The sequence below is a fragment of the Danaus plexippus genome, assembly GCF_018135715.1.
Source record: "Danaus plexippus chromosome 3 unlocalized genomic scaffold, MEX_DaPlex mxdp_30, whole genome shotgun sequence".
Classification (NCBI taxonomy): domain Eukaryota; kingdom Metazoa; phylum Arthropoda; class Insecta; order Lepidoptera; family Nymphalidae; genus Danaus; species Danaus plexippus.
The window spans coordinates 338841-359379 of NW_026869845.1; the positions used below are offsets into that span (position 1 = coordinate 338841).

General features: G+C 33.4%; 3 protein-coding genes and 1 non-coding gene across 4 annotated transcripts in view; 1 reads left to right on the plus strand and 3 right to left on the minus strand.

Annotated features, from left to right (window-relative positions):
* Positions 1-3218, minus strand: part of LOC116769371 (zinc finger protein 704) — a 38665-nt gene extending 35447 nt beyond the window's left edge. Inside the window, exon 1 of the mRNA XM_032660473.2 lies at positions 2473-3218. Within this exon, the coding sequence (XP_032516364.1) occupies positions 2473-2847 (375 nt within the window). The 5' untranslated portion in view covers positions 2848-3218. The remainder of the gene's footprint in view (positions 1-2472) is intronic.
* Positions 3219-6039: 2821 nt separating this feature from the next.
* On the minus strand, positions 6040-6112 carry Trnaa-agc (transfer RNA alanine (anticodon AGC)). The gene has a single exon. It is a non-coding gene; the product is annotated as a tRNA-Ala (tRNA).
* A 1160-nt stretch (positions 6113-7272) lies between these two features.
* LOC116766741 (methylcrotonoyl-CoA carboxylase subunit alpha, mitochondrial) lies at positions 7273-13766 on the minus strand. Its single transcript, XM_061526879.1, has 14 exons — positions 13434-13766; positions 13164-13365; positions 12671-12888; positions 12277-12424; positions 12005-12142; positions 11815-11910; positions 11222-11405; positions 10782-10972; positions 10129-10260; positions 9635-9805; positions 9438-9561; positions 9028-9221; positions 8541-8678; positions 7273-7747 (listed from the first exon to the last, which is right to left on the minus strand). The coding sequence occupies exons 1-14, from the start codon at positions 13460-13462 to the stop codon at positions 7589-7591; spliced, it is 2124 nt and encodes a 707-aa protein (XP_061382863.1). The 5' UTR covers positions 13463-13766; the 3' UTR covers positions 7273-7588.
* Positions 13767-14317: 551 nt separating this feature from the next.
* LOC116768725 (flap endonuclease GEN) lies at positions 14318-20265 on the plus strand. Its single transcript, XM_032659527.2, has 11 exons — positions 14318-14440; positions 14626-14720; positions 14827-15031; positions 15868-15957; positions 17018-17171; positions 17650-17782; positions 18374-18535; positions 18631-18799; positions 19007-19151; positions 19216-19293; positions 19362-20265. The coding sequence occupies exons 1-11, from the start codon at positions 14378-14380 to the stop codon at positions 20234-20236; spliced, it is 2169 nt and encodes a 722-aa protein (XP_032515418.2). The 5' UTR covers positions 14318-14377; the 3' UTR covers positions 20237-20265.
* Positions 20266-20539: the final 274 nt, after the last annotated feature.

Here is a 20539-nt window from a genome sequence, read left to right on the forward strand (position 1 = left end):
AAATTCAGGTTGTGTCTTAGAGTTAGTGAGTACGAGTGTTCCAGTTTATAGTGATGTAGCCGATGCTGCCATCGCCGTGCGCCAGCGGCTAACGGTCGAAGCCGCGCACGTGAAAATAATTCTTGACGCGATTTTGTAACGAACACCGTTATGTGGTTCCGGGCCTGACGGTGACCTTATTTCGGCGCGCACACTTTATTTTTATATCTTACTGCCGTTGTTACTAAATAACGATCGGTCACTCTCGCATGAAATATTATCCCGCTTGTACAATATTAACTATAATATATGTTATTATTACTTTTAGTGGTTTTAGATAAATATTTGTCAGAATGTAAAATTGATTCCGCGTAGTGTAGTTCGCCAAGTGAAACAGTGTAAATAACGTATGACGAATGAGTGCGCAAGCGTTGTTTTGTGCCGGGGAATACCACGTCACTTTGATAATAATTATTCTCTGCAATGACGGTCAATGTAATTTCCACGTCTTTTGTAATTGAAATGTATGACTCTAAACGTATATTTATTGTAAAACTATTATTCTGTTATATGACGTAAATTCATTACAGCTCTCACAAGTCGACAATTATGCGGGTTTATCAGACGCGCACGTAAACAATCTGAGTAGTGAGCAATTAAATAGGATTTATGTAGTTGCTTTTATATGTTTAGATAGCGAATTAGGTACAAAGATCTGTTTTATTATTCGCTCAATCAACGCCAAACTGGATTTCATACCGTGACACGTAAGTATGAACGTAATTACAAGTAAATTTAGAATCTTACACTCCTTATCTTAAATGTTAGCGGTCGAGTGAGAGATCGTGGCGGCGCGTCATTCCGATATCAAGTGTGACGTCACCGTGTTTACGCGCAAGGCCGGTACAAACCATCGTACCGCTTCCTCATACGAATCATTTAGATTCTCACAAAGTCACGATAATTTTAACAAAATAACATAACTACATTATAGAATTATATGAACCAGTCGGACGAGTCGATCTATAATTCGCTGTAAACTTGTTGTTATGCTGACATTAAAATGTTTTGGTCAATTGTATAATTATCACGACCCGATTAAAACAAGAAATAAAAATATATTGTGGTCAATGTAATTAGCGCGGGCGATAAGATTGCGGTGTAATGTTAGTGTGTGAGGAGCGACCGAGTCGGCCATTTTGGTTTTGCTCTTGAATAAATAAATCTTAACATTTTTAATAAATAATTAATGTGTTTGGAAGCACAATTATAATGATTTCTCTGTTAACATTTAAGATTATCGATATGTATAATTATAATGAACACAATTCAACGTATTATTTTCGATAACAGCAAATGATTACCTCAAGTTTATTATTATTTTTATGTGACGTTAAGGCGTCTGTCATACATATCGTTTTGAAAATATCAAAATTCCAATTTCTGTGCGTAGTTGTAACGGTACCGTGTCCACAGTTCAGCGGCCGAATTTAGCGCGCGTCTTTTACCGCCAACCCGTTGATCAGCGTAGACGCGCGTCGAATAACATTATACAGCCGCAGACGGGCGCAGTTCATGGGTACTTGGAAAATACCTAAACGTATCCTTATCGACATCAGTAAAATAAAAAACATTCCCATACATTTACTTGTATTTCAAAACTGTCGGGTCTATTTTAAAATCTTCGTCAATGCCCTTCATTCCACCGATAACTAATGAGACATGAAGTGAGCCCCGTGACACGTTATATTTTAAATGCCCAATGACGATTATGACGCATGGCTTAGATTCTTTGAAGTGGTTAACAAATACGTAGAACAGTACATACATAAACAAGCAGATAAAAACAGAACTGGTTACAAATGGATAGCTCAGCGACGGTTATAAGTGCTTATATTTTAACGTAATAACATTGCATGTTATAGAACTTGTATTGCGTTACGAATATATTTAGCCGTTCGCAATGAAGCGGCTACTGGAATAATCGCCGGCCGGCGTGTTAAGTTGTTTTGCGCGAGAGCCGGCTAATGCGTAGTGCAGCGCTGCACCGGCCAGGGAGAAGCCCGTCACGCGCTCCACGTGCAGCGGGGTCAATAGCTCGATGCACGCGCATCCGCACTCCCGTCCCACCCTCATCAAAACCTTTGTCTAATTCACAACGTTCTCGCAATGTCAACATTGACAATGACTACACACCTCATGACATTCAGACATTTAGTTTAACACGATCTGCATAGTTATGTCATTGCATTGATCATTGTACTCACGTATTTATATTTATATGTTAAAGCAAGCCGTGTTACATTTAAATATGACTAGACTTAATGTATAAATCTATTTGATTTCTCAAACTAATAAAACTGCGTTGAAGTCTTTTGTTGGATTTTCGGTGAAGCGAAATTAGATCTCAACTTTATCGGGAAACAATTTGGACAGAATTCATTTCGACTCTTTTGTAGTAAATAGTAATTCGTATATAAATGTCATTCTTACCTCGGTACCGGGCGTTAGAACTTGGACTCTCAGCTCGTCGGTCTGGTGATCGTGCTCCAATACATCGGCTCGGACCTCGCGACCGTTGTACGTGAGGAAGACGCGCTGTCCAGGCCGGAGACGAACACCGGCCAAACCACGGAAACCGGGCCCGATGAGCTCTGCGTCGCGATACTCGCGTGTTACTTTACCACCATCGAAGCGAACGGTATAACGGGTGTTAGGTGTCAGGTTGATGGAATTGTTATTTTCTGGAAAGGGTGCGGGTGTTTTAACAGCCTGGATCATACCAGAATAGTACAGTTCATCTTCCCTCAAAGCCGCAACTCGCGTCCCTATGATAGAGCGCTTGGCTAGTCGTTTGCCAGTAGACATGATGCTTTCAGTCTTTATGTACTCCGTAGTTAACACACAACACAAACTGCGAGTGTCCTCCAGTCCACTCTAAACTTTGTTCACGAGTTAACTTAAATTTTCAAATTGCCCGACGTAAACGTTTCGCGGGATAACCGTAACAAAATTTTGGGCAATCACGGAAATTCCTAGGTGACTTTGCACGCTGGTTTAGGTCCGGCTCCTCAATAGGCCGAGGTTGATCGCTGTTCTCGCGCGGAAACATAATACGAGGGCAAGGTCCTCGAAGATCGGGACAAAGGAAAACCCTTTCGCGGCTGTAAACTTTGCGCGCAAGCTAGCTGCGGACAACCTCAATAGACACCGTTCAAACGAGAACTGGCGTGCGTATAGCGCGACACCGGCCGGCCGGCGAGAGGGAGCGGCGACCGTGCGTCTCGCTTCTTTGTTTTGATACTCAGCTGGTCGCATAAGTGAAAGGTAATCATTAAGCTGCGTAAGTACGAAAGAGAGAGCGTATTCGGTAACATTCGGTATTCGAAGGCGTTCGGGAGAGCTCGCTATTTTGAGCGGGCGGCAGCCGCCCACGGACGACATTGAGGCGCGCCGGCTCGGTTCGCACGTGGAGTGGAGTGCTAACGGGATTGCACAACGCGACTCAACTCGTCAACAGCGCGTCTAACGTCTTGCCGGTACTTGCGACTTGCTCGGCTAATACGTGACACAGTTTCTATTCGGATTTAGGGTCGATTCAAATGTCAAGCAGATGCACCCCACTTATGCAACACTATTAACGTAGCCTCATTACATCTACGCAAATTGAATAATTGGGACGCACCGTACTATAAAATCATCGTGCTCTTAAAATATATATAGTTACGTTTCGCACTTGTTGCTTTGATATTAGTTTTAACGTATTATAACACAGATACATTTATTCAAGTTTATTTTCGACTGAAACATAGATGTTAAGTAAGAAAAGAATAAAAGATTTGAATTTCCTACTAAACTTTAAGCTTTGAACATTTTTGTTGAGAGTTGCAGGCGAGATTCTTGCACTAATTTTGTGTGAAATTTAAGGTAAGAGAAAGAAAAAAACCGTATTAAGTACATTTGCCATTATCATTTTATAGTAATAGTTAATTTAGGTCGCTGACTAGATAAAATACCAAGTTTCGGAGGTCACTAAAAATGTAAAAACTCAGTTATGGCGTTAACCTGTAATAATAATATAATGTGAGATGGTGTAAACAACTTTAAACATATTGGATACATATTTAAGTTTAATATATTTTTAAGTAGGTTTATGAACTCTTTAAAGTTCTATAATTGGTAAAATGGCATTGGATTTATTTATTTCCTTTATTAATTATTATTTATAAGTGTAAAGAGGTTTATATACAAACAGGTAATTACATAACTTTATATGAATATTTATTTATTACATAAATAATTAATACGATAGAAATGGAATGTTTTTTTTTATTCTTAATATATATATCAAATAAACGATATTCAATATCGACATCTTTGAGTGAAGATTTAATAAAATGTAAGTATAAAAGAATTTAACATTTTTCATTACTTAATATCCGTAGTAATTACTAATTATATAATTTGGAGCATTTACAATCATTACATAAACATCTATCAATAGATTAATTAATTAATTATAATTTACATTAAATTAAATAATTAATTTAATGTAAATTAAACAAGATATTCAATTGTACTCATACATTATGACTTATGAGGTCCGGATATTAAGAAAGAAAATTAATTTACGATAATAGGTTAATAATGCAGAGAGCGTTTTTAATTTCGTTTTACTTCTATAATATTAGAAATGATAAATCCATGTTTTACTGTGTAGTTCGTTTTCACACGTGACTTCAGTTGCTTTCATAACTTTCGTGACTTCGGTTGCTTTTTATTCCACAACGGTTGTAATATTTGAATGTAATGTCACGTTTTTTAATTAATGTTATAAATTAAACGTTTCGGACGTTGAATAAATCACGTTTAAGTTTTAGTTATCACATATTTTAATTGAAATGCTATTTCTCCGAATGTTCTCGCTCGCCCATCTCAACTGTTCAATGGTCTTTCTAAATCTTCTTTTTTGTAAAACCAACCTGTTATAACCAAATTCATAAAACGACGGTAAAGCATTTTACACACGATTTGTAAATTATATTTTATAAATAAAAAATAATTACACTAGCCAATGGAACATTGTTTTGTTTTTAAAAACATCATAAATATTTGAATGCAGTAAGAATTGACCTCGCTTTTTTATTGCGAATCGTGGAAAACATTTATAATTAATCTGATATAAAACTGCATTTGGTACATGAGTAACCTTTTAAAGAAACGGTCAGCTTTATTTAAGTGCACTTAAAGCAATTAGACTAAGAACTACTTTCTTATTTTATACCCATTCAATGCTACATTTAAAATGACAGTGTAGCCGGGTCCTTATATATTTATCCGAGGGGTGCATGAACGGCCAATGAACACAAAGTACTGGGAATCATATGGTCTTTGTCGATCAGCTGTTCCCGGAATGTTAAAAAAAAACAACAACAAACCATACAGCCGAGGAACTTAAACCTGTGTCAGGTAAAGAAAAGTTTAAGAAACAATGGATCAAAAAATATTTATTCATCCGGCTAAGCAACTCATTCATTTAACCAAAATGGCCGTTCATAAGTAGTTGAATAATAATAAAAAAAATTGCAAGCATTCTATTTAAAAGTGTAAGTCAGTTAATTACGATATCCATCTTATTTAGTTTAACATTCACATAACGGTATGTAACGGCATTAAAAAGTATTCAAGGTATTTATAATTTCTACTGTTATAATAAACAAAAAGACCAATTCGGGGGAAGATTTCTTAGAGATATTTTTTTAAAGATTGAGTTTGCGAACGAACGGTAAAATAGATAAATAGTAAATGGTGCCCTGTAACTTCTAAAAATGGAAATTGGTATTAATTATTTTTAATGCCATCAAAGTCATTCGAAAATAATTATTTACTATATTACAAATCTTACCCCACTTTAGATCACTTTTCGAATAGTCTATTTTTTATAGGTCAGATATAAAAATATAGTCTGCTATATTGAATTTTAATTCACAGTTCGTAATTTTTCTGTATTAAAAAAAAACAGAATAGCACTAAGTATCTTAAAAAGTAAGAAAAAGAAATTGGAGGCGCCGGGTATCGATCCCGGTACCTCTCGCATGCTAAGCGAGCGCTCTACCATCTGAGCTACGCCCCCTATATAACTGTAAGTGAGATTTAACGTTCTTTTTGTCCACAATCTCGTAACCTACAACTTTCACAAATATCGTGCCAAATATACAGTCAAGGTTCTATTGCTATCTTATCGTAATAGTTATCAATAGAATTTAGTGTAACAACGAAAGTGTTCGTTTGTCTAAAAACATGTTAGTTTATAATAAAACAACAAGGTCATTAATTATTATTGAAATTTTTCAAAGGTATTATATGTTATATTTTATAACTTTATGTTATTATGATGTATAGAAATTTTGATAATTATTATAGTCATACATTAGGTTTACAAATCTATTTTTATTAATATACGATGAATGACTTCGATAAAATACAACAAATATCAATTGGAAAAATATGTGATGTAAGATAACAGAACAATAAAGCTATTGTAATATTTGATTACATTGGTTTGTATTAAAATAAGACCGAAAGAGATGAATATGATATATATATAGAAAAAATAAACAATATAGGGTGAGAAAGTATTTTTGTAAATATGAAATCGGTCAAGACACAAGTTTGTGACTCACCTTATGGTACGTGTCATAAAATATTTACGGCGTCTCCAACCTCTGTTTCTGAACTGTTATCATAAAGCGAGGTATTTATGCCACTATTATCCTATAGTTAAATTATAATGTATGAACTTGCAGCCGTGACTTTTAATAGAGGTCAAGTTTTAAGAGGATAAAGTTATATAATTTTATACCGCTAAATCCAAACCTTTGTATTGTTTGTTTATTTATGTACCAAAATAATAATAACATTTACGATAAAAAAATAGCACAAATTCTACCTTATCTCTTTTAAATTTTAATATAGGAAACAAGTAGTGTAGCGATGTAGGTATCCATAAACAAGACAAGACAATGCCTACAATTTTTTTATAAAAATAGAGAGTTAAGACATATGCTCACGCACAGATAAATACACACATATCAGTATAATGAGGTTTATTGTAAAAAATATTACATATAAGATAAAGGAGTGAGTTAAAAGTTGCGTACCTCGGACAGAGAAGGATTTACAATACAATATATATATATATATTGTTATGACAGTATTGTCAATATTTGCTTCAGTTAAATTTCTATCAGTTTTTTAGTGTGGAAAAGGAATTTTAAAAGAAAATTTCTGTAATTTGTATAATAATATTTTATTTTCAGTAAATGATATAAAAAAATATTTTTCTTACTCTTTTATTACTGTACCATTGACATTAAAAATGTCTGTTAAATGTACGACTGATCTATAACAATATCCTATTCTTATTCGTTTCGTATGTCATTAAACAAAATGAACGCTAAATTCGTCATTACTTTCTAAAGAGGTTACGGATCATCAAAATTGTTTGCGACAAATAACATTTAAATTATGTATAATAATTTTAATGTTCAACAATCTATAGCTAGGCGAAAAATTGTTTTGGTATTTGCCTTGCCGTATTATAAAATTATTAACTTTCTGATTCAAGAGTAACGACTTGAACGCCCTTTCCGACGGCGTCTCCTTGAACAAATTTTGCCACTTCCGATACAACGCCATCTCGCGGCGAGCGGACGACGTACTCCATCTTCATAGCTATAACCACAAACACTGGTTGGCCTTTAACAACCTGCAAGAGACATTAATATGGCTTATAAATAAATGAAATTCATTATTAATTTCTACTTTTTACGTATGGAATAATTGATGTATGTAATGTGTAAGATATGTAATGTAACAGATTTTAAATTTAAATTTTTATTTTTAAATTATTTTTAGTCTCAGACCTGGATTCGTTAGGACATAACAATAACAATCTTTTTGAAATAAGTAACATGTACCTACAATACAGAATCATGTAATAATTACTTATTATTAAAAATATTTGAAGCCCCGAAAGCGGGGAAGTGAATTTGAAACAATTCTTTGAAACGAAAACTCTTAAGCCAGTTAGCAAGCTCAGCTTAGGAATTGATTTTATGACTGTTGAAAGTGCATTGTATTGTAGTATGGCCCAGTTTTTATGACAACTTCGTTTGTGCACAAGTTTAAAAAAAAATTAAACTTTAAACAAAGAAGGTTTTATAAGTGTAGATTATACTTATTTAGCATGATTTTCAATCACACAAGTATTTTAAATGTGTACCGGTATTAAAATTACTTATTTCATAGAGAACTTTCGCAAAATTATTACCATTTTAACAGAATTTACCCTCCTCCTCCACCTTATTTACCCTTCTTTTAAGCAAGAACTTTACTACAGAGTACAGCTCTTTGATATGGGAGCCACTTAACAGTGACATATTTTTTTAATCTCACAAGTATTTCATGATAGTATCACAATCAAGATCAAACAAACCCTTCAGTTTCATAATATTAGTTTGAATAAATGTATATCTGTAATATAAAAATGTATATACAACCTTGTCTCCCTTGCTGACAAGTATTTTTTCCATAACCCCCGCTGTTGGCGAGAAGGCGACGTTAGCTGATGAGGTCGAGTCTTGGCCGGATGGTCCCTGATGCTTTGGTTGTGGCAAATGTAACACTGTTTGACCGTTCTGTAATTCATGTCAAGTAATTTTTATTTTAATCTGGTATAAATGAGTCTTTATCTATTCATATAGTACTAAATTTATATGCGGTAGATTTTCTTACAGACATATGTAATCCATCTTTAGAGATCATTTAACTTGAGTAAAAAACAGAGGAATAAAACAAATATTTTCGGATTTACTATGAGTTTTTTTTTATTTTTTTAACTACATACTCCCGACGTTTCGGTTACTTTGCAGGAACTATGAATTCGAGCAGATTGGATTAAAAAAAAATATTATTAGAAACTTTTTTCAATGTATATACATCAAGCAAGTTTTTAGTATCATTAATTATAATGAAGCGACAGGATACCTCATCGTACACATGTATTTCATTGTCATGTGTCAAGAAGCCAACGTTGCTGGTCCGGCCATCCAGTTTTGATACCAGCCTCAGCCCTTGTTCGGTTGCCTTCAATGCTCCCTCCACTGACTTCCATTCGCCATCATTTACTTTAACTTGATATGTGTTAGGTGCATTTTGGTACTTGATAGTTACTTTGGTATCTGAAAAAAAAAAAAATTTTTTATTTCATGCTATTGGCCTCATATATATGGCCTCATTCACACTGGAACCGTGGAGTTTTTTGATATCGACGTTTTTATTTGTTGGACGAATTATTATCTTGTGTAGTGTCTGGAGGAAATACTAAAAAATGTATGTTATAAATAATAATAATTGATACTACTATTGTTTTATTATAATGTTCATGTGATTTTTACCTTTGTCATCGAATTTTAAATTAACAATTTTCTCTAGATTATAATTAGGACGCCACGCAGTTGGTTTTATTGAGATTCCCTTCCAGGAGTTGTTTGCAGTTGAATCTTTTTGGCACTTGATAACCTGTTTAGAAAGAAGGTAAATTATACGAGATAAAAATTTCAATAACGACTCCCTAGTGATATCAAATACTCACATAACCTAAAGCAGCCTGTATAGCTTTATCCTCACTTAGCACTGTGTCGGATTGGGGAAACAATTCAGCCTCGTGCTGTGGAATGAAAGCCGTGTGCACGTCGCCCGCCACGAACGCACTAGCGCCACTCAGACGCAGCAAGAAATTAACGTTCGTCTCAAGACCTGCAACCTGGAAAAAAGATTACTATAGTAACTTTGTAGTTATACGAATTAGGGATCACACTCTGGAAGATCTAAAACAAGCCTGAAAACTTATAACACATGAAGTTATGTGACACAAAATACAGCATTAAGATCCATAAGCAATAGAATAAGTGAATTCAATTATATTGTTCGTTCAATATTTTTTTCTATTATTTACTAAGAATTGAAATATCTAAAATTTAATTAAATTAATACTAATATATATATATATATATATATATATATGTATGACTAATAAAACAGAATATTTGTAAGGGCTTCAAGAATGTTGAATGGTTATTTTATTACCTGATATTCGGATAGCTTTCTCTTAGTCCTAGCGAGAGCTTCATTTCTATCCTGGCCCCATACAACCAGCTTGGCTATCATAGGATCATAGTGCACCGACACCTCGTGCCCCTCTCTGACACCCGTCTCGACCTGAAGTAATATATTTAGCAGTACATCAGTTATAAGTTACTTGTATCTATTGTCACTCCTTATGAATTTGGTATAATTTTTAAGATAATATCTATATTTGTGGGTCATATTCAAAATATTACATTTATTATGTCTATGGACTATAAAATGTAAAATATTCTAATGAATACGAGACATTTATATGGTACTATTTTATTTAATGATTATTATTTGTCTGTTATCTTTCTTGAACTCTTTCGCTCTAAGTCAGGGGTTCCTAAACTTAGTTTGTCTCCTGAATAGTCCAAATTTTTCATAAACTGAAAAATCACTATAACTTCAACTTAGATTAATTAATTATTTTGAGCTATATTACTGAACCCAATTTTTTCTGTGTCTCTTACGGAGTCCCTTCAGGAGCTCTATAGTATCCACGCCCACAAGGGGCGTAATCGCTCACTTTGGGAAGGGCTGCTCTTAGTGGTAGCAAACAAGAAACCTAAGCAAGGTTTTACTTTGCAATCGATGGTTAAAGAACTCACTCGAACGTTTTCCTCCGGTGTTGGCTGTGTGAGTCTGTGCAGTGTCCCAGCACGTGGCAAGAACCCAGCTCGTGGTTCTTCAGCGTATATCCTACATTCTACGGCGTGACCGCGGCGGACGATGTCCTCTTGTGAAACAGGCAGCGGCTCGCCGGCGGCTATACGGAGCTGCCATTCGACTAAATCAGTACCTAGCAAGGGAAAGTTATATATAAATAGTATTATATTTCTACAAATTCTTCATAATTTGTGGAAGGTATAAAAAAAATTGATTATGAGGGTTGTTATTAAAAAAAATAAAAATTTTCTTCATTAGCAACCAATGATAAATATATTTCCCGATACACAATTCATGTTCTATCGTCTAGGTTAAATTTATCACGGACATATATTTAGTAGATTTTTTATTAACATCACAATGTTTATTGTTCAATACGTACCAGTAATCATTTCTGTGATGGGATGCTCTACTTGTAACCTGGTATTCATTTCCATGAAGTGGAACTCATGAGTGACTCGGTGCAAGATGAACTCTACAGTACCAGCGCCAACGTAACCGACTGCCTTGGCTGCTCTCACTGCAGCCTCACCAAGCTGTCTCCGGGTATCTTCAGATAATCCAGGCTGGAATAGGTATAAATATATCTATTAACTAAATATGGCACCACATACATCAGAAACTGAAATATTCTCTATAGTATAAATAATAGTGTCATAATTTTAATATCTTTATAAAAATATTGTGTACTGCCTTGTTCAATGACTTTACTTATAAAATATTTTAGCAAAATTATATGTGGATTTGTAGCTCAACATCCCTAGGCAGATAAAAATATTTCGTTGTAGCAAACTAGAAATAAAACTCAAAATCAACTATTTCAAATAAATGTGAATATTAATTGGTGTTTTTTGGTTAACTTTAATTTTTTATGCTTTTTTTTTTATTATTATTTTTTATTCATTATACGAGCAAAATAACTGCAAAATACTGTAAAGTAAGCAAAAATATATCTATGCATCTAATTGCTATTACCGCTGGAGCTTCTTCAATAATTTTCTGATGCCGTCTTTGAACTGAGCAGTCCCTCTCAAACAAATGAACGGCATTTCCATACATATCTGCGAAAACCTGCAATCAGTGCAATGATATAGTAAACAAAATATAATTGGAAACTTCAATAATTTTGTGGTGTATTTACAGTAAGGTAAATATTTTATATTACCTGCACTTCTACATGGCGAGGGTCTGTGATGTATTGTTCCAGAAGCATACTTTCATCACCAAATGACTTTAAAGACTCACGTTTAGCGGATTCTAATTGAGGTAAAAATTCAGCTTCCGTCATTGCTATTCTCATACCCTATGTTTGCCAAGAAATATTTAAGTTTGAGAGTATTCTATATAAAATATAACGTTATAAAAAACACAAGCATCAAATATATCAATATCAAAATAGAACCGATTATAATCAAGTAAATTATTAATTGAACTCACTTTGCCTCCGCCACCTCTCACAGCTTTAATCATTAACGGAAATCCAATTTTTTGAGCTTCAGCCTGAAGCCTCTCTATACTTTGGTCTTCTCCATGATATCCTCTGACAATTGGCACTCCGGCATTTGACATTATAGCTTTCGATGTGCTAAAATAATGTTAATGAAATGATAATAAATAAAGTTATTACATGACACAGCATACAGTACAATATTTGAGTGGTTAAACAAAACTTAATTATGAATTAATTTAAATAGACATAACAATTTTTATGAGTAAAAATCTCTACAGTAAGCAAACTCTTAAAATAGCAATAGTACTTAAGATTTTTATTTAAGTTTTAGCTGTGTAAATTTAAAGGTTTGATAGAAATAAATATTAATAAAATATGTACCTTTTAATTCCCATATCCCTTATTGCTGAAGTGGGTGGTCCAATAAAGATTACCCCCTCATCAGCGCACTGCTTACAGAATTCAACATTTTCTGACAGAAATCCATAGCCCGGATGTATAGCTTGACTTTTTGATCTCTTAGCCACTTCCAGTATCTTTGATGTGTTTAAATAACTCTGTGTTGATGGCGCTGGTCCAATGTGGTAGGCTTCATCAGCCTGAAATCATAATCAGAAATGTTCATGAAATATAGAACTGGACGAGCGAACTTATAACTTTATTGCAAACATTAACTGAAAAGGTCAAAAAATCCAATGGACTATACTTGACATACATATCAGTATAATATATAGTGAAATAAAGATCAATCAACATCTTTTACATAAGTTTTAAGCTATATAAAGCACATTTGGTACATAAAAAATATAGAGATGAGATTAAACCATAGGTATTGGGTGTGATTAATAACTTAAAGTGTATGTAAAAAAATTACCATTTCAACATGCATAGCATTTTTATCAGCCTCTGAATATACAGCAACTGTCCGAACTCCTAATTTACGAGCTGTTCTCATCACCCTGCATGCTATTTCTCCTCTATTTGCTATCAGAACTTTATCAATATGCCTCCTTTGTATATCAGACTTTAATTGATGAGCATGATTAAACCTTACACTATTTTGTAAGTTCAATGAACTGAAAAACATGAGTTAACATTAAAATAATACATGACACTTTTTATATATTCTAAGTATTATGCTCACCTTATTTTTAAAAATCTATTGGCGTACATAATGATTCCCTCTTATTAATGGAGGCACAATTAAGTCAAAGTCTAAAATGTAAGTTATCACTTAATATATAGATAATGTTTTTTGGTTGCTGTGCCTACTCGCGACTGTAATGCGAAGATAGTTTCGATAACGACCTCATTAAACAAACAATATGAGGGGACAAGTACAATGTCATAATCATAATGTCGTCATTCATTGCGATTAATATTCCTTATCACTTCATTAAGTCAAAAACAATTTTTCTTGATTTGACAATTCTATTGTTAAACGTCTGTTCATTATTTACTTGTACAAAACATGTAAACAATATACAAACGTCATTACTTGTAAATCGTCAACTTCAATAATTTGGCACATGTATTTGACAGCTGTCATTATATTTCTTGCCAATTCGGTAACTTTAAGCATACACAGAGTTTACAAATAAACACCTGAATAGTAAATTTTATTAATTTAAAATAACCAAACTTAAACATTATTTCAAAATATTACTACCAAATGCTAATCACTTAATCTACTGGTCGTAGCCTAACATGACTTACATCTTTGTATTAAAGAGAGGATCTTCTTACATTGTTGGCTGATATTAATCAAACATAGCTAAAAACCATTGTTAAGAATCTAAATAGGTACATAGGTTCATAAAAATGGAAACGGATGGTATAATTAAATTTAATAAGCTGTGAACTGCGAATTTTATATTTTTCCTTGTACATATTATTATTGCTCTTTTGTGCATATACATAAAATATGAAAGTATAGGTTGTGGTTTTGACTTTTGAGAATTGACAGTGACATATATCGGCGTTTATTTTAAAATGTTGAAGTGGATTCAGTATGTTATATATTTTTTAATAATTTGAAATATTAAAAAACTATTTTACAATTATGAGCAATTTCTGATCGCTTTTAAAATGGGTATAAAGGGGTTATGGACGGTGTTAGCTCCATACTCTGAGAAGATATCATTACATGAAGTAAGTAGATTTAAGTTAAATACTTCAACATTATTCATTATGTTTATACCATATATATTTATATGTAATTGTTATTATTCAACATGATTTAGTACACCTTGAATAGTCTTAGTTGATGTGAAAATCGATCATTGATTATGAATGTTTATTAAACTCTATTTTCACGTAAGCATAAATTATTTCAGATTAGTGGTCAAACTGTTGCAATAGACTTAGCTGGATGGGTTTGTGATAGCCAAAATGTTACTGATTATTATATTCAGCCTAAGCTATATCTAAGGTATGATGAAGATATTTAATAGTCATTAATAATAAAGCAATAAGACTAATTTAGGGTTGAAATATATATATATATATATATATATATATTATTATTTTATTTTTAGAAATCTATTCTTCCGAACTCTTTACTTAGTGCTAAGTGATGTAAATCCTATATTTGTGCTTGAGGGCGATGCTCCAGAACTTAAGAGAGATGTTATGGCTGCTAGAAATGCATTGCAGTTTAAAGGTGCAGCCCCTAAAGCTACCACAGAGAAAACAAAACAAACTAACATAACAAGAACAAGGTTCAAAGGGGTATTAAAAGAGGTATGACTTTTATTATTTATATATATATACAGTTAAAACCGTTTATAATGACATTGAAGGGACCGTATAGTTGCCGATGTTATATCCGATAGTCGTTATTAGCAATGTCGTATACACAAGTATACATATGTAGTTATATTATCATAGTTATCTATCTAGAATAGTTAGGTATGGGTTATAATATGGTATGTTAATACTATAATATGTAAACGAGTCAAAAAAGAAACAAAAATATTTATTACGAAATAATTAGGTACAAAAGTAATCAGTCATTTTGGTCTGTTTTTTTTAGCCCAGTCTCAAATATTTTTTGCATTTTACGTTTCATACTCCTCAAGGAATGAGTAACACCGGTATTAAAGTGTTCGTTAAAGGCAACAAATTTTTGTAAAATTGTTAGAGCCTCGGAAATCGTTGTTGGCTGAAACTGTTCTTCAGAGTCTTGTTGGTCTTCGTTTTCTTCGTCAGTGTTACGGTTGTTACTTTCAGCTTCTGCAAGAATTTCTTCCTCAGTTGCTAAGGTGCACACGTTCATAGGCGCAATATTCATTCAAGCGGTTGGTCGTTATAGCCGATGAACATCGATATAATTTCGTCGTTGTAAGCGATATGTCGCTGTATCCCATGTTGTTATAAGCGGTTTGTATACTGAATAGTTTACTAGGGATTCGGACGGGACCATACAATCTGGTTGTAATAACCGATAGGTCGTTATAAACGGTTTTGACTGTATGTATTTTTTTTTGTATACTTTACATTTTTTTTTCTTATTATAACTTGAAAAATATTATGTATCAATAGTTTCATAAATTTAATCTCCAATAATTACTTTTCAGTGTGAAAATCTCTTAAGGACAATGGGAGTGAGATGTGTAAAAGGTAGAGGAGAAGCTGAAGCTGCTTGTGCTAGATTAAATGCTGAAGGTGTTTGTATACTGATCAATAATTCTGTTCTATATTTACTGTATAGCCATTAAACTAGGGCGATACTATATTATACACATGTATGTCCTATTATAGTTTATAACTAAATCTAGATTTGTATAGTTACTTGTTGTACAACATATGACAATAATATCAATATCAATAGATATTGAATACAAAAAAAAACCAATGAATGCTGTATATCAAAATAATTTATTTACTTTAAGTATGAACAGTGTTTAAATGTTTTATAAATTCTCTATGAACTGCGATATGATATCTAGAGAGTGTTCCTTTTAAAAAAAATGTTAAGTAAATTTTTCGAATTTAGCAGTTTATGATGTAGGTGTGTTACATTTATAAAAATAATGATTCCCATACAAGAAAACACTTGTTATATATGTACATAAGTAAAGTAATTCAGTAAGCAGTTTGTTATATTAAGCTAGGATTTCATAAGGAGCTCATGAGTTACGAGTTATTCTTAGTAATGTTCAATTTATTTAAGAATATTTTAAATATATTTCTTTTTATTTACAAGGAGCTCACAAAATACTATTTGCATGTTATAATTCATGTATCTAGTATTAAATATCAGTACCTAGTCTATCTTTAGTTTTTTTTTATGTTTGTGCAGTTTGACTCTTGACTATAAAGTTGTGGTCATAATCAATATTTTAATGCAAGGACCTTATATATAAATTTGTAACCCGATAGAAAATGGGGGAGAGGTATAATGGCTAATTCTCTTTATGACCTACTTAAAATTAGGGCCTGTCCAGAACTAACATCAATTCGTTCTTGGAATGTTCTTGGAAGGCTGTCCTAGTAGGCTCTTTTCAAAATTGATTACGTAGGGAGAGGAGCTTGGATGGTGGAGGTGAGCTTTTAACGCGCGTTAGTTAGGGGCCCCTCAAACCTACACGTGGGTCGCAAGTCCCAGGTACTGTTGAAGCTCCTCTCCCTGCAAAGCGATGGACCCGACACCCGCACGGTGAATCCATGGAATGCTCAGAAGTTTCATCTCTGTACACTTCATTGATTACTTAAATTTTCTTTTAGTTAGTAGATGCTGTTGTATCCCAAGATTCTGACTGCTTCGCATATGGAGCTAAGAAAGTGTATCGCAACTTCAGTGTATCAAGTGCTGGTGGTGGAGGAGCCACACATGGCTCGGTGGACGTCTATGATGCTGTCAAGATGTTTAATAATAAGGGTAGATATTTAAATGATTCGTTGATTTGTAGACCTTGAAAATAATAGTACCATAAATATATTATAATGGAAAGTTATTTGCATATACGTACATATGACCTTAATGAGATCTAAGATTTTCGCGAGTATTCATAAATGAACTGAAAAGTAACCGAAACGTCGGTAGTATGTAGTTTTTTACAAAAATAAATAACGCGTGGTTCATCCGAAAAATACTAGTTTCATTTACATATGACCTGATTGACGGGCACTTCAAGTCTGTTTCTGAGAAATATCATTTTATTTTTGTATTATTTTAACATTTAGTATCTGTCTCGTGCGTCCTAAATTTAGACATTAATCCCGGTTAGAAAAGGCATAGAATTTTTATCATATTAGTTGGAGAAATAACACATAACTCTGATGCATACACTAACTTAATAGTAATAAGAAAAAGTTAAGTTTGAATGTTTATGTTTATGTCAATGTGAATTTTTTAGGGTTTGGACGTAATAAGATGGTTGCGTTAGCATTGCTCTGTGGTTCTGACTACGGAGTTGGTGTCTGCGGGTCGTCTAAAACAACCGTTGTTTCTTTTCTCCACACTGTCCCAGAAGATCAAGTTATATCGAGGTAATAATGGAACCTCCTTGGAGGTTACATCAAAATTCTTGTCCTGCACCAGTTCTGTGATATTGTCTAAGATGAACGGTTTTTTGTCTTGGTTTCTTTGCAATTACCAAAGTTTTTTCAATATAGTGATTAATCAATTGTTTTTCGTAAATTAGATAGTCGGGTTAAATTTTATCATTGTGATGGGAGTCTTGTATTTTCTAGGATGGTACTGTTTTTAACACTTAGAAATAGTTTGTTTAAAAAAAAAAGGAATTTTCGATAACAACAGAAAATACGTAGAAAAATAGGGCACATATTTTGTAAAAATATTTTTGATTTACATAGCGTAACTGACTCTTCGGAACTTCTTCTTTATAAACGTTCTTTATAAATATATTAAACGTAGTCGTTAGGCGGATCTTTTGCTATTTAGTAAAGAAATTAATTTCTAGATTTCACAACATTCTCGCATCTTGTAAATTTCAGTTGCACTTTTATTTGGAAATTTTATTCAAATTATGGTCATAGGTTGCTAAGACGTGGGTTCCTAAGACTTCAGTTCTATAGTTTTTCTTCGAAACAATGTACATTAGGCCGATTACCATGCAGGTTATTATCGTGGGTGAGTGATCCACAGCACTACGAGGCGCAGTCCCGCTGGGTATCCGTCCCGGGTCGCTGTGACCGCTGCGGGCACGCGGGCCGCACTCACCTCAAGAAGGGTTGCTCCACGTGCGCCACTCACCAAGGATGTAACGATACTGGACATAAGTAAGTTTATTATCATTTACTTAAAACGCTTTAAATTTGCGTTTTATTAAAGTAACTCTATTTTTTGTACTTTATAATGATAATAATAATTCCAGATCAAAATTATGTGATGTAAAACGTGAACTATTGCTGCGCAATAAAGCCTTGTCGTCCGGCATACCGTTTCCGGAGCCGAAAGTTATGAAGGAATTCCTGAACAGTACACCAGAAGATATAGATCTAGACACTTTGAAGATTCCTAAACCCAGTTTAATACAATTCGTGGTATTCGATTGTTCTAATAATGAAATTTAATATAATTTTTTTTATTTTTAACTCGGCCCCAATTTTCTCGTTTTTTGAATTTAATCAATCAGGTTCTAATTTCTTAAAAGTAATTATTATCATGTAAAACCTATATAGAAACAGTAATAATAGCATTATATGTTGTAACTTTTGAGACAAAATTTATTTGAATTTTTTTTTGTTCAGAAAATCATGTCGTACAAACTGGATTGGCCGCAGCGGTACTGCGTTGAAAAGTTTCTGCCATTATTAACGAAATGGCACCTCCAGGATAGTGTTGCGTCTAGGACGTTACGACCGCTTGAAATCAGAAAGAAAAGACATCCGAAAGGTGCGAAAATATAATGCATTACTTTCATAATTCTATTACAATATCTAATATTAAAAATTCGCAGGCGTACCGAGTTATGAAGTTGTATGGGGGGATATTGATGGGCATTATGAAGGACTAATACCTGACGAACAGTTGGAAGGTAAATATTGTTAAAAACGCTTTAATAGTTTCATCAACAGCTCTTAATGAAAATATTGTCCGTTACAGAGGACGAAGATGTTTCAGCACCTTGGGTGACGATCGAGAGGCAGGATTTGATGGTCAAATATTATCCCGGTATAGTAGAGAAGTATGAAGAGTCTATAAAGAAGCCCCCCAAAGAAAAGAAAACAAGGTGCAGGAAAAAGAAGGAAGAAAATGGAAATTCTGAAGAAGTTCACAAGACAAAGAGGAAATATACTAGAAAACCAAAACCAATTACAGACTTTATGACTACCCTCAATAGGTCTTTGAAAAATCTAAGTCTGTCTAAGAAAGATACAGAACTGAATTCCAGTAAAGTGAGCGTTAATGTAAATAAACTGAAGAGAAAAATCAAAAATAACGGTAAAGTGAAGACAAAAAATACAATCGAAAGCTATTTGAAACCGTGCAAAAAGAAAAAGTCTTCGACTATGACCAGTTTGATAAGTGGAAGTCAAAACAAGTCTAAGTCCTTTAAACTTAATTTGGGAAATAAGGAAAATATGGAACCGAAAAAGCATTTGTTGAGCATGTTCAATGATAGTTCAAGTGATGTAGAGGCAAACGATTTATCGGATATTGTAGAAAAAATCGTATCGAGATCGGCTCCTTCAACTAAAGCAAAAGTGGACAGTAATTACGTGAAATTGATATTTGAGAATAAACTCGATAGGAAATCTATTCTGACGCAAAGATTTGATCAAAAAAATTGTTCGACTCCTATAAGCAGTCCGATAAGGAAAAGTTGTCAGCAGAGAAGGACGTCCAAATCCTCAATATCGGAAGCTGTAGACACCAGCTATTTCTTTGATAAATTAACAGAGGAACGAGATGCTTTTGAATTGTCTCTGGAATTCTCAGCGAACTTGGACTATAGCCTACCCAAAGTGGAGCTATAGAATATGTAATAAAAATATTATATAAATAATTCGTTCATTGTTTTATTCGTATATAAAGTAGTTCGTATTAAACAAAGCATAGTGTTGAAGTATAAGAAAATTGACTCGTTCACTTAAGACGATAAAGTCAACTCATATTCATTTACACTACAGATAATATAAATGTATTATAGACGTTTGTTTTTTATTAGTTTTGCTTGACAGTTGTTTTTGTTACTATTTCAAATGTTGACTGTCTTTTTGGTGCAAAGTTTGATAACTATAACCGATTAATTTACACGTAGCTATGAATGTGACTTACAA

What these genes read in the sequence shown, in the direction of transcription:
- LOC116766741 (XM_061526879.1), bottom strand. Translation starts at nt 13,462, where the DNA reads ATGTACGCCAATAGATTTTTAAAAATAAG. An exon ending in AATAGATTTTTAAAAATAAG is followed by an intron (nt 13,366 to 13,433) that starts GTGAGCATAATA and finishes CATGTTTTTCAG; the next exon opens with TTCATTGAACTTACAAAATA. An exon ending in CACCGGAGGAAAACGTTCGA is followed by an intron (nt 10,261 to 10,781) that starts GTGAGTTCTTTA and finishes ATATTACTTCAG; the next exon opens with GTCGAGACGGGTGTCAGAGA.
- LOC116768725 (XM_032659527.2), top strand. Translation starts at nt 14,378, where the DNA reads ATGGGTATAAAGGGGTTATGGACGGTGTTAGCTCCATACTCTGAGAAG. An exon ending in CTAGATTAAATGCTGAAGGT is followed by an intron (nt 15,958 to 17,017) that starts GTTTGTATACTG and finishes ATTTTCTTTTAG; the next exon opens with TTAGTAGATGCTGTTGTATC. An exon ending in TGTAACGATACTGGACATAA is followed by an intron (nt 18,536 to 18,630) that starts GTAAGTTTATTA and finishes TAATAATTCCAG; the next exon opens with ATCAAAATTATGTGATGTAA.